General features: G+C 43.1%; 1 protein-coding gene across 1 annotated transcript in view; it reads right to left on the bottom strand.

The window, feature by feature from the left end:
- The window catches only part of GUCY2F (guanylate cyclase 2F, retinal), a 44948-nt gene continuing 24448 nt past the window's right edge, over positions 1 to 20500 (bottom strand). Inside the window, exons 14-18 of the mRNA XM_062639253.1 lie at positions 20280 to 20454; positions 14608 to 14706; positions 12230 to 12324; positions 11008 to 11093; positions 1 to 1627 (exon numbers count right to left, since the gene is read on the bottom strand). Of these exons, the coding sequence (XP_062495237.1) occupies positions 1489 to 1627; positions 11008 to 11093; positions 12230 to 12324; positions 14608 to 14706; positions 20280 to 20454 (594 nt within the window). The 3' untranslated portion in view covers positions 1 to 1488. The remainder of the gene's footprint in view (positions 1628 to 11007; positions 11094 to 12229; positions 12325 to 14607; positions 14707 to 20279; positions 20455 to 20500) is intronic.

A 20500-nucleotide genomic window follows, 5' to 3' on the forward strand; every position in this document is an offset into this window, starting at 1 on the left:
CACATGTTTTGTACTTGCTATGGTGAATTAGTGTGAAAATAGTATCTGGATTCTGGCTTGCCTCATTTCATGAAGACATTTGCAACAACCCAAGCAGGCTTGGCAAGTGCTTTTTGGCTCTTAGTCATCATCTGAGTGATAAAAATCCACTGTGCTCACTCTGATGAGAAGAGTTCAAACTGAGCTTGGGAAAGGTCTCCGTGTTTTCAGTGAGCACATTCTGGTGGTAATATTGACTAAAATTACCATATCTGCTCTTCCCTGCAGCCTTGCAGAAGAGAGAACAGCAATTCCCAGAAGCCTGTTAGAAGCCAGATGATAAACAGGAGTAAGAAACCTGGAAGAAGAAGTGGCCAACAACAAAAGGATTCAACCCTGGTGAAGTGTGCTGTGTGAAGCCAAGTGCTGTCCCTTTGCAGAAGGGTATTTCTACCCACTGGGAGGCTTACTTTGAAGACAAGTGCCTTTAGACCATTTGGAGATAGGGAAGGAAGAAGAGTGATGTGTTTCAGGCTTTGCACTGCCTAACTGATGTACTTTCTGTTCCCTGAGCCCCAGTTCTGCAGGAAAGAAGATTCATCTCTTATTAGTATTACTCAGCTAAAGGAACTGCAGAATGTCATTCTCTGCATCTCAGTTTTCCAATATCCTGGCATTCCATTTTCATCCTGCTTCGGGATGAAAAGCATGAAATGTTTTAGATGTGCTACATGTGTATGTAAAGCAAAACAAAATGTTCTTCCAGTTTTGATCTGGAATTGCAAAGATGACATATTTTGACATTTTGAGCAGAATCATTTTGGCATTTGGAAACAAATATTGATTCATACCAAGCTGCCTCATTTCCAAACTGTCATTTCAGCTTGAAAATGGCGTTAAAATGACATTTGCAGCTGAAATGTCAATTGAAAAGAAAATGTTTCAGCTTAAATTGACATACAGGAACAAAACATTTTGATTCAAAATTTCCCCTTATGGCAGAGTAAAAAGTTTTTTTTGCTGCTGTCAAAACCCTTTTCTCCCAAATGGCATTGAATTTCATGAAACCAGCTTCCTACAATAGCAGCAACAATCTATTGAATGCAAAACAGTTAAACCACTTTAGCACTTGGCATTATTGTTTGAAACCAGGCCTAAACGCAGCTGGATGTGTTTGTGCTGCCATGCAGACCTAGCTAAAGTATCCTTTAAGCTCATCCTTGTGTCAGATGCTGATGAAGAGCTGGCACTACCATCACCATTGCTTTCCTCCCCAGTGGACCCCTGCTGAAAATGCACACATGCAGCTCTGAGCTGGTGCCCAGTTTCACAAGAGATGATGGTCAGGATTCATCTACCTGCGGAGGTTCAACCTCTACAAGAGCTAAGAGGCTTCATCGATTATACTGCTTTTGGCTGGAAGGGAATTAAATGGAGGGTGTGAGCTCCTCTGCTGGGTTGGCTTCAAGGTGTCCGTTCTGACCTCATTAGTTCTTTGCTGTGATCTTCTCAGATGTCTTCTTCTTCACTACTCATTTTGTCCTCCTTTATGCTCCCCATCTCTGTAAGGGTTGCTTTTGCCAGTGTCCTCTTTGTGACCCTCAGGACAGTTTTGAGTTTCCTGGCCAGTACATCTGGCCACTTGCGACTGTAAAAGAGAGAGGAGGAGGAGTTACCAACCCTGCTCACTAAGGAATCACCTTTCGTCCTGCAACATTTTGTGTCTGACAAAGCAAAACCATTAAATGTTCTCAAAGCCATCAAGAGGCATCGGGCAAGCAGGGGTGGTGGTAAAGAGCTGCAGGGATGTGGTCCCAAAAGACCATACAACTGCTGGAGCTGTTGCATGGGTTAATGGGATACATAGAGGTTTCATCCAAGGACATCCACTTTAGCAATGCTAATTCTATTTGCATAAAAACAACCAGAGGGCTTCAGCTGCTCCTGAAAAACATTCCTAACTGCATCAGAAGTCTCATAAAGTCCCTAGCTGGTAATAAAAGAGATTCCTTTTCATTAATAATAATTATTTATTATTTTTTATTATAGTCATTTATTATTTATTATTACCTATTATTATTTATTATTATTTATTCAATCAGCTGGGCTTTTCTGGGTTTGAGGCCACTCACTGCCACCAATGAGACATATGAGGGTCCAGCCGCTCAGACAACCCCATGATCTCACCAAGCCCAAGACAGGATGGGGAGAGAACCAGAAAGAGCTGACATTCATCTCAGATCCAGGTGTGGTTTTGCTGCCACTGCTCCTGACAGAATGAGCTCTGCTGAGAACCAGGACTTAAGAGCTGGGCTAATTCAGAGACTATCTCTATCCAGGCTAGTAAACTGATGTGATGGAGCTGAAGGCTACCATTTGCTTTGGTGCTTCAAGTGTCCATGATGCCCAGGTTCTACCATCTGTCAGTGGGCATAGATTTATTATGACAGAATGGGGTTTCAGATACAAAACAAACATCAAGGACCTGTAGGAAGCCAGAAGCTGAGTGAATGGCAGAGCTTTAGGGAGGTCTCAACTCTGCAGCTGTCCTGTCCTACAAAGCATCATATGAAATCAAACTCCTTGTGTATAATAGAAGAACATATTACTGCTGTTGTAAACCAAAATAAAGACCCAAATGCTAACCCATACCACTAACACCATTATAGCTATATTAAAAACAAGTAGTTGAGAAATTGTGCATACATATATATGGTTTTAAACTGGAAACACCATTGGTGTGCACATGAACAAGCAATTACTATAGAACAGAGTAAATCTGTAGATGACACCAAGTTGGAGTGTTGGTCTGCTTAAGGGTGCAAGGCTCTTCAGAGGGATCTGGATAGGCCGGATCAATGGGACAAGCCAATTGTATGACGTTCAACAGAGCTCAATGGTGGGTCTTGCACTTGGGTCACAACAACCCCGTGCAAAGCTCCAGGCTTGGGGAATTGTGGCTGGAAACTGCTCATGGAAAAGGACCTGGGGGTGCAGGGATTGTGCCCCTGCACTGGGCACTGGTGGGACTGCACCTCAAATCCTGTGTTCAGCTCTGGGCCCCTCACTACAAGAGAGACATTGAGGGGCTGGAGTGGGGCCAGAGAAGGGCAGTGGAGCTGGTGGAGGGCCTGGAGCCCAAGTGTGATGGGGAAGGGCTGAGGGAGCTGGGGGGTTCAGTGTGGAGAAGAGGAGGCTCAGGGGGGACCTGATCGCTCCCTACAAGTGCCTGAGAGGAGGATGGAGCCAGGAGGGGCTGGGCTCTGCTCCCAAGGAACAAGGGATGGGACAAGAGGAAACGGCCTCAAGCTGCACCAGGGCAGGTTTAGATGGAGCTGAGGAACAATTCCTGCCCCAGAGGGTGCTCAGGCATTGGAACAGGCAAGGAAAAAAGCAGGAAAGGGATCTAAAGGCAAATTGCTGAATCTTAAGAAATCACCTAAATGTATCAATCCAATGTGATTTAGGATTCAATGGAGGATCCACCCTGAACATTCTTTCATTGAACTTTATAAGAAAGAACTAATGCCCTTGTCAATAATTATCTAAAATAGACCATAAGGAAACAAGGAAAATAAATACATAATTTGGTTTTGGTTTGGGGGTATTGTTTGGTTAGTTGTTTTTTTAGGCCTTTCTGGTGTTGGACAAAGAAGATGTCTCTTCTGGTGTGTTGCTGGGAGATGTCCCTGCATGCCAAAAGAGAAGAAGTAGCTGATACAGAGTGGAAGAAATGAGGAAGAAAAGAAAGATATAATGGGGAGAAAAAACTAGCAGAAATGAATGTTTGGTCTCTGCAGTTGTGGTTTTAATTTTTGAATAGATCATGCAGACAAAATCATCTGAGATCAATCTTGCAGTGGGGGTGGAGTTTCTGTGGGGGTTTCACCTTTAAGGGCAGAGAGAATCTTAACCAAAAACCCTGTCCTAAATGACTGCTGGTCAGTCACACCTTGCTAGTCTATGGCTTGTCCAGCAAGATGCAATGAAGAAGAAAGAACCTGGAGGGATCTCTTTTCACTAAGCTGAGTTCATGGTATAGGAAGCCAGAATAAAGGGAGAGGCAAAGTCTTGAGGAGAAAAGTAAAAGAACAGAAGATAACTTAAAAATTTGAGCCTCAGGACTTTTAGGTGATCCCAGACGGGTCCTTTGTCCTTGGAGGACACACAACCTGTATGCTGATACATGTAAAGTCAGCAAAGAGCAATACAGGTGATGCTAAGATTTATACATCCTGGATCCCTCCATAGACACAGCAGCTACCAATAACAATTGGGGTGTAATCTCATCCCTTTGAACTCCACAATGAACTCTGACTGACTACATGGGATCTATGCCTCATCTCCAAAGTGAGATCACAAGGGATCATTAATATCTCTATGGGATAGTTCTTTGTTGGGCCTTGAAGGAAAGAAGCACTTTCTCCAGGTCAGAAGCACTGTAAGATGCTGGGGATGAGATTTGGGTGCCTGAGGATGCTGTCTACCAGTGTTTGAGATGCTATGATTTATCCTATGTGATCTGCATCTGCCAGCCTTGCACAAGTGTTTCTGGTGCTTCAGGCTGAATCCCACTTGGATGAATGGTTTAGCAGGTCCATGTTACAGCCACAGATCCTACTGCAGGACAAAGTATAAGGCTCACTAGTGGTATAGCCAGGAGTAAGTGGAGGTGCACTTTGGTGATCTTCATGCTTTGCTGCATGTTTTTATCCAGATCCATTCAGAACCATCATTTCTGTTCAAAAATGTGTCCACCAAGGACAGCAGAGTCCATAGTCACTCACTGAAGGTTAAAGGATTCATTTCCTAAGTATGAGAAGCAGGCCTTCCTCTAGAGTCCAGGCCAGGTGAATACTCCAAAACATATAAATACTCAGAGATGGGTATCCCTATCTTACTACAGACAGCAAGGACCCTGTGAGACTGTTAACAGTTCACCATCTCAGAGTAATGGGACTGTAAACTGGGTGAATGGACTATAGATCACTACACCTGAGTTCCTTGTATAGTGTTTTTTTTTATTGCTACCAAGGAAAAACAAGGTTATTGATGGCATATTCCCTTTTATTATAAAATGTCTAAGATAGATTAGCTGGAAACACCACTAAACCACCAAGCAGGCATGTGGGAATAAGTGGCTGTTGAGGACATAATTGCCTCCATTGAAAGCTTCATGCACACAAGAAGAATTGAACAAGGAGTGTTGAAAAGCTCCAGGTATAAAATGCCTTATTGATTTTTCTGCTATTTCCCCATGAATTGAGCCAAGTGGTCTAATGAGGACCTTCTGCTCTCCATGAGGTACTGCTAACCAGCTTTGCTTCAGTGCAAAAGTCTATGTGTGGGGGTGATATACATCCTAAATATTTTCTATATGTGCATTGTTTGTCAAGCAGGGCTAACCCAATTGAGAGATCCTCTTTGTCTCTGGCCTTGGAGGAGCTCCTTGAGGGAGCTCTTAGGTATAGATCTGCAGGGTGTTCTTCTGTGCCTTGGAGCTTATGTTTAACAGCGAGTGCTCACATATGGTAGTGCTTATGCAGGTCTCTGCACAGTGTGTCCCATATTTAAATCTTTTTATAAAAAATGAGGAATTTCTGCCCTGTTTCTAGAACAGGGAGAGCCTCATACAAATATTTAAGAATCTCTTAAGGGAGATAAAACAGCCTAATAACACCCCCTGAATCTTTAATAGTTGTGGTTGGGAAAGAGGAACACAGCCAAACGTTCTCTGCTGGGTTTTATCCTTGTGAGAAAACAGGATGGAGCTTTAGAGCTCCATATACACCATATCAGCTGGATATGGTGTACCTTAGGGGTATGTAACCAGCCTGTATCTCGGCACTCTGGGCTTTCATCCACCTCTGCCTACATCTAAGAAAGTGGAAATCGAGTAAAAGTTGGTTCAAAGACATTGAGCAGAAACATTATTGCTGCTTTCAGAAATATTATGTAAAACCGCCCAAACATAGAGCACTTTAAAGGGACATCAGACCCTCTCTATGCATGTGTGCGTCTGCTTGCTCATATGCCAGCCTTGTTCTGGTAGCACCTATGTGATCAGGCACCCTTGCTCACGCTGTTATACTCCATGTAACTTCTGAATTCCAACCAAATCATCCTAAATCCACATTATTTCTTGTACCACAGGAACCAGAGTGATGAATAACAGAGATGCATCTTGTTTCACGCCATGAGATATGGAATTACACTAGGCAGGAGATAGACATTGCAAGAAAGCAACAACAGGCAATTTGAATTCTTTCAGGCTTTATCTCTGTGTTTACCATGGACTAGGCTCATCCTGGCACAATGCACATAGACACCCAGTGGATTGATAATACACTGCAGGTAAACACAGTAAGATAGTATGTCTTTCAGGAATGAATGTGGTAAGAGGTCATAAATTTGATAGGAGATCACCCAACAAGGTTACTACTATCTTTAGGCAGCTTTGCTGCTGTTCTGAGCATCTTTCCAATGAGACACTTTAAAAGAATAATACATATTTTTGGCCAAATAAAAATAAAGCATGACACTAAAACCAGCAAAGTGCAGACGAACAACACATAAGCAGGCACTAAATAGCAGCGCTACGTTGGGACTGTCCTACAGCTACTACCTCAGATCTAGGACTTTTTGCCAATGAGTTTTGCAGCTTTCCTCCTTTTGAACTCTGCAATTTCTTCCAAGGGTAAGCCATGGGCTTTAGACCTGCAGTGAACATGTAGGCCATTAGAGAAAGAACCAGTTCAGTTTCATCTGCAATAAAGAACAGACCGTAACGGAGACTGATTGAAAAGGAAGTGTCTTCTGGTGTGAAAAAGGAAAACAAGTATTGGGTCTGCTTCTGATTTTTGTTTATTCCCCTCTCGTATCACTTCATCTTGACTTACAGCAAAGGGTGAGGTTAGCTAATTTAATTTCAATTGTCCCAAACTGAAGTGCCTGCTCTGAGACAAGCATCTTTTGTAATCTGTATAGCCAGGCGCATCCAGAGGGCTCATCTTAGACACTTCTCCCAGGATAAGATGGATGACTTTGTTGATTGAGGAGCACAAACTACATATCTATCATGGATGTGTCCAGAATACATTAGACAAGATGAATCCTGGGAGAATTATTCCGTTATTCCTCTGATCCTCCTCCTCATTCATCAAAGGGAAGAGCAGAACAAAACTGCTGTGAAGATCTTGCCTTCAGTTAGTTCAGCTCCCACCTCTGTGCCTCTTGGTCTTCCAAGGGTGCTGCTTTCAGAAGCTCTCAGCTCTCTGAGCTGTGGGCACATTTCCAAATGGAAATCCTATTTAACTGTCCCTAGAGACAGCCAGTTTTACCTGAAAGCTTAGTGCAAATTTAACAGCCTTTCCCAAGGGAGATCAGAATCAAGTTTCAGCTCTTTTGTCAACTCTGTCCTACGTATGGTAACACCTCACCAAGCTGTCCTTCCACACCTTACCTAAATCCTCAGCTCTGGAAATACCTTTCCTTTTTATAGAAACATTGATCCCTGTTTATAAACCTTCCTGTGAGTGCTGGAGCCTTTAGGGGTAGGTCCTAAGGACAGGGAAGCCGGGAGGCTATAATCCTGATGGGCTGAAGAAGGAATAGCTTCTTCTGGGAATCTACAGCTCAGGTGGGGTTCATCTCCCTGGAATTTAGCTACCTGCAGCTGAGATGTCTCCATCTGAGCCAAATTCCTTGGGCTCTCTTCTGAGCCAGTGGAAGGAAGCAGGCACTGCTGGGCTGTAGATGGGGTCTATCCCAATGTAAATGTCCTCTGTGGGGCAGAAGAACTGCGCCTAGATGTGCCTGCTTCTCTGTACTGACTCTACGACGTGTAAATGACCAGCTCATATGGAAGTGTCTATGCTACCTTTTAATGAGATTAAATCATAAGAGTTGGAGAAGGAAGAGGAATGCTTTGTCTCATTCCTCTTTATGCAAGCAGCAGCAAAATTCAGCCACAAATGGGTAAGCATGTAAGTCTTGTTCTTTGAGTGCACCCAGCAGGACTTCATCCAAAGGGGAGTGGAGGAGATTGCTGCCTATTTTCGCACAATAGTGCAGCAGGTTTTGACCTGATGGTGGTTTGAGGTTGAGTATTAACCCAATCACATAACGAAACACTTCATATTTTCAAATTTGCTGAAGTTTGCCTTCTGCATATAAACTCACCTTTGTAAGGTCAAGGACAGCTCCCAGTGCCTAGGGTGCTAAGACTACGGCAAGCACAATAGGATAATGAAGCTTGATTTATCCTTCTATGAACAGCTCTATGAGCTACTTAATCATAGATCTGCTCATGACTGCCTATCAGAGCTGGGAAATTTACTTCACATGCCAGGAAAACCTCCTGCTAAGGGCTGCGTTTGCAGCTTTGATTGGCTGATGGGTTTTAGGCCATGGGAAATAATAAGAAGCTAGCACTGTTTTCTAATGTTACCTGCTCCCTTTGACATAAAACACTGTGATGAAGGCCTGAAAAACTTCATATTTCAAGGGCTATGACTGGTCATGGCAGTATGAATCATTAACAGACCTTTAGTGAAACTAAGCTCATCAAGTTGTCCATATGAGATAACTCATGGGGTCAGACACAGATACAGATATTTTTATTAAGCCCTTATTAGATTCAATTTTTCCTTAGGGCATCTTCGACCCCTTTCTCCACACAGAATATCCACCCCTAGTATCTGACCCTTAAATACATGGCCAACAGGTTTGTGTTTCTCCAGTACAGGCAGGAGGCCAAACACAATTTATTAGCCTTCTCTTATTAAGTATCACCTCTCAGCAAGACCACCACAACTGCCCATCTGTAGATGTTTAGGCCACTCAAGTCACAAAATAAAGCATAACATAAAAGCAAATGCTCATGGACCTCATGGAAAGGAAAGACCTAAATAGAAGATGGGTTGCTTCAGGACAGGGTGAAAAGATAAGTAGGAGAGGAATTTATTCAGTACCTCCTTCTTCAGCTCAAGAGCTTATAGATGTGGAAACTCCTGTACAAGTATGAGGCAGTGACTTGAATCTACCACACTGACTCATATAAGAGAAACAACCTTCAACCTCTCATAATCTGGCACAAAACTGAACTATCAAGATAAGGCTGGAAAAACAGAACATAATGTCTGATATCTACCCGATAATAGCACAGCATATGCATGAGGCAATTCTCCAAATATTTGCCTTGCTTGAACATCCAGTTACTTCTTTCTGCCCATTGACATTTGGCTTCCATGCAGTATAGCTTTCATTTTGACCCTTCATTAGGTCTCAGTTTCATATAACTTTGTTTTTCCCCCTGATTACTCTTACATTCCGTTCAACTGCTGTATGATGAGCTATGGGGACAGAAACACTGCAAAAGAACAGTGAAGATCAGGGCCTTGGGATAAAAGCAGACACCTCCCTCTCTGCAGCGCTACTGGTGGGTTCTTTTGAGGTTACACAAGGATGCTTAAGATTCCCTGATCCTGGGTACATAGGAAAATTCTTTGCCTCCTCTCATTGTCCCTGTGGACCTGATGTATTTTCTGTCATTTACAATCCATCCTTAGAAACAGCTCAGGCCCGCATAGGTCTGATTTTGGCACAAATGACCAGAGGACAGGATCTTTGAGGATTATTGAAAGAACCTCAGCAGTCAACAGAGGCCTAATACATGACTTTTAGATGGTAAAACCAGCATGAGAAGAACCTACTCTCAGGGTAGAAGTCCGGGTGCTTCCTTGGCTGCATGGTAAGGCAACCCACCTTGCTAATCTGGCAAAACTCTTCCCAGTTTCATATTTTCCATGAATAAGGCATCTTTGGTATCAACACACATTACCCAATAGCTCATTTTCATCAAGGCCTCCAAGCCTAAGAAATACTGTGCCTCAAAATTATCTTGCAGTAACCTTCTATCTTCCACTCTGATTGACACCCAAATAACTTCAAAGTTATGGCCCCAAATACTGTTAATTCCATTCTACTCCAGGTAAGCTCTGGGAGGGCTCTGAGCACATGGACTGCCCTGTATGCAACTGCCCAAGTAGTTAACCATTATCTGCAAAGGAAGATTAAAACCATTTTCATTTTACTAAGAAGAAATGAGGCAAAGCTTAGAACAAGATTGTTCAGGGAAAGTCAAAGTGAAAACAGACCTTGTTTGCTGTCAGACATCTGTCTCTGAGCTAGTCTTTATAGTCAACAAAACCAGCATCTTGTGAGGGCAATTCATCTTAGGATGCAGATGTCTAAACAGGCAAGTCAAATCAGACCCCTGCGCATGTATTTCTCTTTGTTGACTACAAAGGGAGTCAAGGTTGAGTAGTTTTAATATGGGTGACCACACTGTTCTTGTCAAACAAATCTCACTCCTGGTTTTTATGGCCTGACCACAACATCCTTTCCAGGCATACAGAATGTGACAGCTGAACAGGGAGTATTCTGCTTGCAAAACCAAGCATTGCAAGGCTACCGAATGGCTTAATGGATTTCAAATGCTCAATCTTTGCTTACCACCACTTGTATGGAAGCAACATCATGAAGTCTTTAGTTGCCTAAGGGTGACATATTTTTACAACACAAAGTGTCCTTATTGTTCTGTTCAAATGAACAGCCTTACAGGGAAGAAACGTGTTTATATAGTGAATGAGGTTGGAGTTTTCTGCAGGAGAAAACACCTTTAGATGGAAAGAGAGAAAAATCTGAGTGTCACCTACATACAGATGACACCAGAGACCTGGAAGTGTCCCTGCTTGTACATCTCCCATACTCACGCAGAGCAGGAAGGGGATTCAGGACCATATGGGGGGAAGCAGCAAGTTTGCTTGCTACTTCTTGGGAACTGTGATTAAGGAACTGAAGAAAACACACTTCTGAGTCGCAGTACTATGCCTGAAAATGTAAGTCATCTAAGGAAAATGATGTAGACTTTGCAAACAGATAACTTCGAAAGACAGATATTCAGCCTGTGAACTCCAACAAGGACCTTTTAATGAATGTATTGAACAGTGAGGAAGTCACACTTACCCTGGCTTTATTTCAGGAGGCTTAGGTAGGGGCTTCAGAAAGCCTTTTTTCCCGACTAGCCAATATGTGTCTTCTACTCCTTTGCCCTAAAATGAAAACAAAAATCCAGATAAAGAGCAGCTTTCTGACCACCTTCTGCTCCATACATAACCACCTCATTGGGCTTCATATATATCCAGAGACAGAACATGTCTGGAAATCTTGGGCTCTCTCTCATAATGGCTGAGATGATTTGAATTTCACTGTCCTAAAAGAGGAGGCTCAAACTATCATAAAATCTCTCAATTAATGATGCTTGCTCTACCAAATAAGATGGTTATGGGTGGAAGGCATCTGATGAACTGCAAACTCTGATATCAATGACCCTTGAAGGGAGAAGTGGAGGAAAACAGACACTTCCTGAGTGACGTTCATCTTCATGACTTGAAAAAGGGAAATATAACCCTCATTTTCAAGAAGGGGAAAATGGATTTAGATTGGATATAAGGCAGAAGTTCTTTAATGTAAGGCTGGTGAGGCACTGGAATGGGTTGCCCAAGGGAGGTTGTGAATGCTCCATCCCTGGCAGTGTTCAAGGCCAGGCTGGATGAAGCCTTGTGTGCCATGGTTTAGTGTGAGGTGTCCCTGCCCATGGCAGGGGGTTTGGAACTGGATGATCTTAAGGTCCTTTCCAACCCTAACTATTCTATGATTCTATGATTTATGATTCACATAAACTGAACCCTGAAAGTCAGGTTAATAATTTCCTAAAGTGCCAATTCATCTCCTTCCATTGACTAAACCTGGAATAATTGCCTTTTATCTCCACTTGCTGCCATGGAATAAGTTGAGATGATTCCACTCATTGTGAAAGATTGTTGTGGAACCTGAGATCATATTCAGACCTCTTACTGCAGGTGTTTAAGGCAGACAAAGATCCTACCGCTGTCTATTGGCTGTGTAAGGGGAGAAGTGATATTTTGAATTATTTGTCTTGTTTGGACACTGAAAATAGCAGCTTCTATCAAAGGTGAGTTAAATAGAGTCCTAAATAAATAGATCCAGCTGATTCCTTGATCCCACAGTCTTTCAATAATTACCTCATGTATTGAATCAATGGATGTGGACAACTTGGGAAGGATCCAAAGGTGGATTGAAGGTCAAACAAGAGCTTATTAGGCAAATTCCTCAAGCAAGAAGATTCCCATGTGTGAAGTATTTCATACAGCCCTGGCCTTCTTACCTTGAGCTCTGTTTTTCCCCTAGGTACAATTTCATAGCCTTCATTTAGACTCCGAAGCGTATCCACTGTACTTTGGCTGACATGAATTCTGTAAGCTGGGAATGGAAAGCAAAACAGCTGGATCACTATACCGCACACATGCTGCAAATTACCCCTGCTTCATACTGGCAAGGAAAAACACTCCAAAGCACGCAGGTGTGAAGCTATTGGAGCTGCGTGGTGCTCTTCTATGTAGAGTTTGACGCTGATAGATGGATCTTTCCAGGTAGGGCTATAACAGGGCAAGAGGAGATCTACACTGGGGTCTTCTTGGAGAGGGATACTAAACATGCAAAGTGTAGAAGTCCAGCTCTCAATAAAGATGGCAAGTGTTTTTTCAGCAACATTATCAGCTGGAATCAAGAATGCTGGTTTTATCTATTGCCATAGAGTAACTAGGGAGCAAGAAAGAAAAGAAGGATAACCAGCTGTCCTGCTCCAGGCACCCAACATCATTTGAAAGTGATTTGAAGAGATGGAGTTTGCAAGTGCACATAACAAAAATGTGGCTGTTCATCTAAAGCCATCTTGGTTTTTCCAATAATTGATTCCACCCATAAGCTGCCACTAACAGCCTATGAACAAAAAGAGTAAAATTCCCATCTCCCCCAGTTTGCTTCACAACCATTGCTGGAACTCACTGGAATTTGTTGGTTTTCTGCTGATGTGGACAAGCCAAGGAATGTTGCTAAACATTTTGCTACAAAATAGTTTCCTTTATTGTTGTTTTCATTTAACTTCTTTTTCAAATGCATCAATCACATTCCCTTCCCCCTTGAAGGGTGGGGGGTGAACAAATTTATGCAGAGGAAGACCAGACAGCTCTGAGTTACATTTCTGGGACACCAACCTACAGTCTTTCTATTACTGCATATCTATGTACATGCTTATCTATATGCACTTCTATTAATGTATAAAGGTGCTTTTGCATCTGCAGTGCTCCTGCTGTCTCCAGTCTCGGTGGGACTTCAAGGGTCTAAACCTCAGGATTCTTCAAGTATGTGTCTTGCCATTTGAAATCTGCTATCAAAGTATTTCCTCTTTTCCATTGCCTTCCAAATGAAGTGCATGCTTCTTAAAATGAGCCAGCCATGATCACAAAAAAAAAGGCAATTTTCCTTAATTAATGATTAGCCTGACTGTTAGTCTTTATTAGTCTAATCAAAATCACTGGAGCCAGAAATGTGGGGATTGTATGGAAGAGTGGAAAAGTTCCAGTGTGGCACATATACTGCAATGTGTTTCTAACCTGGCAAGACCTCAAGATAATACTGAGTATCTGAGGCTTTGTGTAGCTTGAAAACCAGGCACAATGGGTAATTTCTTAGAGCTGTTGAAAATACCAAAAGGGAGACCAGAGATCAAGGATGAAAATGTATGAGACATTGCCTTTGGAAGCCAACTTGTACCAACAGCTTGAACATCAAAGTGAAATTCAGAACACATCGAGGGCTCTGACACAGCTGTCACTAGCTGTCCACTGTGCCATTCACAGTTCAACCACTGTGGTTTGCATATCCATTAGCCAAAGACAGCAAAGCAACAAACAGCAGATCCGTGTACACGTATGACTGAAAAGCAGGTAAATGTTTCTCGCCCAACAGCTCTTTTTATATATCTAGAAATCTCCAGCCATGGGACAAAAAGAACTGGCTGAGAGATGAGTCTTATTTGCTGCAACTATTGGCTCTGTGCATGTAGGCTGTTGCTTTTACAGCTGGAAGCCTCAGAAAAACAAAGGTAAGACCTTAAGGGAAAAATAGTCTGAACATCAACCCATCAAGAAAGACATCAAGAAAAAACAAGGAGGAAGGAAAGCTTAAGGATTTTGTTAGGATCTTCCGACACTTATTCATGGAATTATCACTGATTGTGAAAGCCATCACAAAGGATGCCTTTCATGTTACAGGACCTGGTTGCATGTGGCCTGCTTTTCTCCTCCTCCAGCAGAGTGGAAGCAGTGCCCACATGTGCTTCAACCCTTGCAAGTGCCTTATTTTACTGCGCAAGATCAGCTCTGAATTAAGGGTTCTCAGCACTGAAAGCAAGATCCAACCCATGTAGGAGAAATCTAGGGCAACATTCATGTTGATTTTGGTTGGTGGGATCCAAATCAGAGGACTGTAGCTGGAAGGCAGGGTCTTAAATGCAGACCCATAATGTGAAAGATGATGCCTTCCTCGCAGGCTGCTTTGAATTTTGTTGTTTGACTTACCCCTTCCTCCACAGCTGATTCAGTTGCGATGCTTATAACTAAATAATGCTCTATATAACATCTCTTCATCCCTCTTGAGAAGTTCCTTTAACCACCCACCCCAGGGGCTGTCCCAAATACTCACGCAGGCCTGTGGACTCCATTCGTGATGCCGTGTTCACTGTGTCTCCAAAGAGGCAGTACCGTGGCATGGTGAGCCCCACCACGCCTGCCACACAAGGCCCTGAAAGACATGTGTCATCTCTATAACCCAGGTGGTACTGCATGAATCAAGGGATGCACCAACAAACAAACCTCATACTCCCCTGTGGTATTCAAAACCCACTTAGGAATATAGGAGAAGGATTTTTAAAGATCTCGTTGGCCTTGGTGCTTGCTAGAGATGAATAGAAATTTAGCATTTCTATGTATTGCACAATGGTGTTTTATGCTTGAGAAAGGTCTTGTGTGATAGGACCTCAGTTCACCATCATCTAGGAGAAATTTGCTCAGAATTCATAGAAGCCCAAGAACTGCCACAATCTCATTTTAAAAAGACCTCATTTTCCATCTAAGAAAACTAAAGTTCAGATCTTGTGACATGCCCTGCATCCCAGTGAAACAGGATTGCCAATCAGCCTTGGAAGTCCAGAGATGCTGGCAGCATGCTGGACCACCCTGTGACCCCTCCTTGGAAAGAAGACATATTAGCTTGTCTGTCTAGCCAAAAACTGTTGATTTTCCCTATTTCTTATTCCATAGACAAGATCCACTCCCTTCCAAAGCAGCTCCCAGAGAACCTGTGCCAAGTTCTTGGGGAGAGGTATGTGTGCAGGATTTACATGAACATGAACCTACATGGAGATAATACGTGACAGCCAAACAGCACAGCCAATTGTCATGTGGGGCACTGGTCTTAGCTGATGTTTGGACTGTGGATGAGATGAGGATGAGATGCCAAATTTCATCACCCACAATTAGAGATACCAGGATTGCAAAAGGAATGCAAGAGAGAAAAAAGGTAAAGAAAAAAGAGTGAGTGTTCTCAGCAATATAAAGGAGGCTTGGGGCTGTCTGCAGAGAAAAGACTGTGCCTTCCATTGGATGCATTTATGTCAGATGTCTTTTCAGGCTCTGGGTGCTCTTTCAATGTCATAATCCTTCTGGATTAAGATCTGGCAAAACTGACAACAAGGAAAACTTTTCCCATGCAAGCTTACAAGAGATGTGAACATAGTACAACATCTGAAATGATGGTATAGATAAGGTTTTTAAATTAAAAAAGTTGTAGGTCAAAACGTTAGTTTTAAAATATAATAATAATATTGATCATAACAATAATACTAACAATAGCTTAATTTAGAAGTGATCATGGAATCATAGAGTGGTCTGAGTTGGAAAGGACCTTAAGATCATTCAGTTCCAACCCCCTGGCATGGCCACACTAAACCATGGCACCCAAGGCTCTGTCCAACCTGGCCTTGAACACTGCCAGGGATGGAGCATTCACAGCTTCCTTGGGCAACCCATTCCAGTGCCTCAGCACCCTTACAGTAAAGAACTTCTTCCTTACATCCAATCTAAACTTCCCCTGTTTCAGTTTGAACCCATCACCCCTTGTCCTGTCACTACTCTCCCTGACAAAGAGAGTCCTGATGATCAGTTACTTGTCTTAGGACAGTGTAATTTTATACAGTGATTTTAGCCTTCTTAGTTACAAAAACTGATTCTTCATATAGTTTTCCAACACATTTTAAAGACAATGAAACTCCATAGCTGAAAGCTATGGGAAACTTTGCAAGAGCCCCTCTTATTGTCACCTCTGAAAAGTTGTTGTTGCAGAATCAAAATAACAGGATTGTAATGTAATTTACAGAGGATGCAATCAGAAGTGAGGCAGATTTTACCTCCCCCTGGTGAAGCAAAACTTGATTAAAGAATAAAAAAGAGAGAAGAAGAATGCTTCATACCAAAAATGTTACAAGGACTTCAACAGCGTGTCTGGATCAAGCACAGCATGCAGGGACTGCTGGAGGTCAGGAGAATATGATTTAATGTTTTATGCTGCCAATGTACCATGCAACCTTGGATAAGACATTGCCCCTCAGAATCTCTTCTAGTGTAATTCCCATTATTATCAGTAATCCCTAATTTGGTTTAAGTTCTTCAGGAGAGGTGTTATACCCACTAGAGGAAGTCTTTTCAGGGTCTAGTCTATAGGCACTTCCATAGCGCAACTGTTGATACTAGTGGGTCAAGGGCCTAGTGCTGACCTAACTGGTCCTTAATGTGTTCACACTGACTAAAAAAGAGTCTTGTTGGAGATTATTTAATTCATGCTTCCACAAAAGCTTTCCCTGAGTAAACACTGACTCACACAACATCACCTCCCTTCATCTTGTGGTGACGACATGACAGCGGCACTCGGGTATCTCAGTAATGATCAAAGCTCCTTCTGCAATAGGTGTTGTAAAGACACAAGAAAGTGGTTCAAAAAACAGTCCTCACTGAGGAGAATTTCAGTTCAGTTAAGAAGCACAAATATGAGCTGAGCTCCTACGTACTCATAGAATTATGGAATGGTTTGTATTGGAAGGGACATTACAGCTCATCCAGTTCCAGCCCCCTGCCATGGGCAGGGAGACCTTCCACTAGAGCAGCTTGCTCCAGCCCTCACAGCACCTCCGTGGCCTCCTCTGGGCTTGCTCCAGCAGGTTGTGGATGGTGTGGAAACAGCTGAGTCGGCTGTGTTTTTATCTTGGGAGCCCCAGCCAACAGCTGGTGGAAGCCAAGTCAATGCAGTCAACTGAGCCATGAGACCCTTTCCACTCCTGCATCTGAAGAGCTCTCCAGGGTCCACTTAAATGTCCACCACATCTCCATCAACCACAAAACGAGTGCATGCTCCCTAACACTCCTGGAAACATCTCTATGGGGTGCCTGAATTTAGGTTTCCTATTTAGTCAATGCGATCATCCAATCATAGCATCACAGAATGGTTTGGGTTGAAAAGGACCTTAAGATCATCCAGTTCCAACCCCTCTGCCGTAGGCAGAAATCGTATCTACAAAGCTGATGGCTAAATGGCAAGAGTTTTTGAGTGAGATACAATCATTCTAGAGTACAGCTTTTAAGCCCATCCTGCTGCACAAAGTTATCAGTTCAAAAACAACCTTACAGTGTAAGCATTCCCAAAGGACTCCTCCATGGTGAAAGCATCCAGGAGTTCATCCACTTGCTGCCTTCCCTGCCTGTGTGTGTTCCCCCTTGTCTAGACAGCTCCGGCAAATGGCTATCCAAAAGCTTCCAGCCATAAATCTCTCACAGCAGCAAGTTACAGGGAAAACCAGATACCCTGTGATGGGAACGTTATGGCCTCATTGTTTAATTATACAGGTTAGCTGGTTTGTTTTGGAATGGCCCTTTGCCAGTGCTTGCAGGGTCACTTAATGAGTGGTGCTGGGCTAAGACTCTGCAACAACCATCAGTGGTGCAGTGGAGGTTCATACACTCAGTTGAAGTGTAGGGCTGCCTGCCACAGAGCCTGGCTGATAAACAGATCCTTTCAGCCTCTGGAAAAGCTTGTTTTCTCACCACTGCTCTCCCTGACTGCTATTCTCCATCCCACACACGGATGGAGACACACATGGAAACAGCTGAGTCAGCTGAGTTTTGCTGGACATGGAGTTAAGTCCAGAGAGGAGATCCAAGACTCCAGGGTCAGTTTAAAGCAGGGCAGAAACTGCAGAGCAAACGCTGTTCTTTTTGTCCTCTTCTCCTCATCGATGTATTACCACAAGTGGGCTATGGGCACGGACCAGCAGCAGTTCCCAGGGGTGCAGCTTTCCATTGGAGATGGAGGGACATGGGCAGCCTATGCCCAAATGGCATTTATTGCTTTATCAGAGAGGGGAACACAAGCTGTTCTTGACACCAGTTTCCAGAGAGCAGCTGGCCAACAAAACTGGTGTTCACACCCATTCTCCATCCTTTCCAGGGCAGTGAAAGTGTTAGCAAAGCCCTCCTCTCCCCAAGCACATCCTCAATGCTTTCATGATGCTGGTGATTCCCTCTTCATGCTTCTTTCCTCAGGAGAAAGGGGGTCCAGGGTTAATCAAACTCTGCTGTCAGCTCAGTGGCTTGGAGATCTGGTTTGTTTTGAAGCATACATTTCTCACTGCTCCCACGAGAGTGTGAAGTTGCCAGATCTGTGCAAAACATGATCTGGCTTCTGCTTCTTTAGAAAGAAAACTCCAGTTCCTTCCCCTCTTCCTCTTACACACCACACCACACAACAGCTCGTTGCAACACTGCTTTCCAGATACCCAGAGTTCATAAAACCGAGAAAGAACATAGCTAGCCCCCATACGCATCACCTAGGGATAGATTTTTGGCTGGGTGCATGGAAGACACGTTGCAGAACTGCTGTCAACAGGCAGCAGCAGATATTGTGCACCGAATTCCTCTCTTTCCATGTTGAAAATGTGCTGCTTGTGCTCCTGCTCTGGGCAAGACAAGCTGGGGCTATAGCCTCATCTAATTTCTGCCAGAGTATAAAACCCATAGCGCTCCTGCAATCATTCCTTAGCACTTTAGGCTCCTGTGAATGGCCAGCTAAGACCCCTAAACTGCAAAGAAAACAGTAGGGAGATTAGTTTTCAGAGGTAACCCCAAAAGAATAACATATATTGTCTAGGAGATACGAAATATCAACCTTTAACATGGGATATGAAACATCAACCTTTGATATGAGGTATGAAATACCAGAAGTTGCACCAGATGATCCTCAAAGTCCTTTCCAACCTGTTTTCTATGAAATACTGATTTTATCTCTGCTCTGGGTGAGATACTTCCTTTTCTCTGCTCTTGTTTCCCCATGTGTACAACAGGAACTGGGATATTGACTTCTGTAAAATGCTTGCATTCCAAAGCTGCAAAAATGTGGGCATTATCGGATAGGCAGAAGGACAAAACCCTCCTGTAACTCTAAATCAGACTCCTGGACAGTCTTACTCCATGTTTGGCTTCCCACTATGGGCAAGTACCTGGTGCTTTAGGGGAAGACAGAAGAACTCCGGTGATGTACAGCTGGGAAAATTGTATTAATGAATGACTATGGTATAAAAATATGAAGGTTCAGATCTTGTCTAAAAATAATGATTCTATCATAGCAGCAGATGCCTTTTATTAAAATCCCAGTCGTGCTTTCACTTACATGATGCACTCCTCCTGTCTTTGTTTTGTTTTGTTTTGGAATTGAATTACACTTCCTATAAAGAAAAGAACTTCCTCTTTTCTTTGTAAGCAAGCCACTTTCCTGTTAATTGAATAGATGACGACTTCTACATTAGAGATAATTTACTTTCTTTACAACATAACTTCTTCTTAATAGCGGCATTGCATACCCTTCAAGTTATGTCCTGCCTGCAATAAATCTCCACAAACTTTCATTCTTTCATTCTATGTGCCTGCTTTTCTGTGCTTTTTAATTTCATAACAGAGTTAAAAGGCATCACTTGGATGTCCCCATGTCACACCAGTGAAGATCCTGTGGCACATCAAAGAGCCACTCTTTCAACAAAACCCTTGTGACTTCTGTGTCTGATGTAGCTCCTGACTGGGACAGAATGAGCAATTTCTCTCCCAGATGACATTGAGCCGTTTTCCTCCTCGGGGTTTGTGTTTTCATTTTAATGCCCTTGTTGCTGTGGAAGGTTTTAAAGCATCTTCCAAGGGTGCTTGCTTTGGGTCAGGAAAGGAGAAAGCATTCACAGCTGGAAATTCAATTGCAGCGTTCTTTGATGTTCAGGTGCTTACCTGTGTGCAGCCCAATTCGTATCCTGAGGGGAATGTCTGGCATGTGTCTCATTTTGAATGACCCCACCGAGCTGAGGATGTCCAAGGACATGTTGGCTATCTCAGCCGCGTGCTTGTTTCCATTCCGTTTTGGGAGCCCTGAGGCAACCATGTAGGCATCACCAATCGTCTCCACCTAGCAAACGCCGTTAGATTAATAAATAAATAGGGGAGAAAAGATG

This window comes from Pezoporus occidentalis, unplaced genomic scaffold, assembly GCF_034315485.1.
Source record: "Pezoporus occidentalis ecotype Australia unplaced genomic scaffold, CSIRO_AGI_Poc_V1 ctg6, whole genome shotgun sequence".
NCBI lineage: Eukaryota > Metazoa > Chordata > Aves > Psittaciformes > Psittacidae > Pezoporus > Pezoporus occidentalis.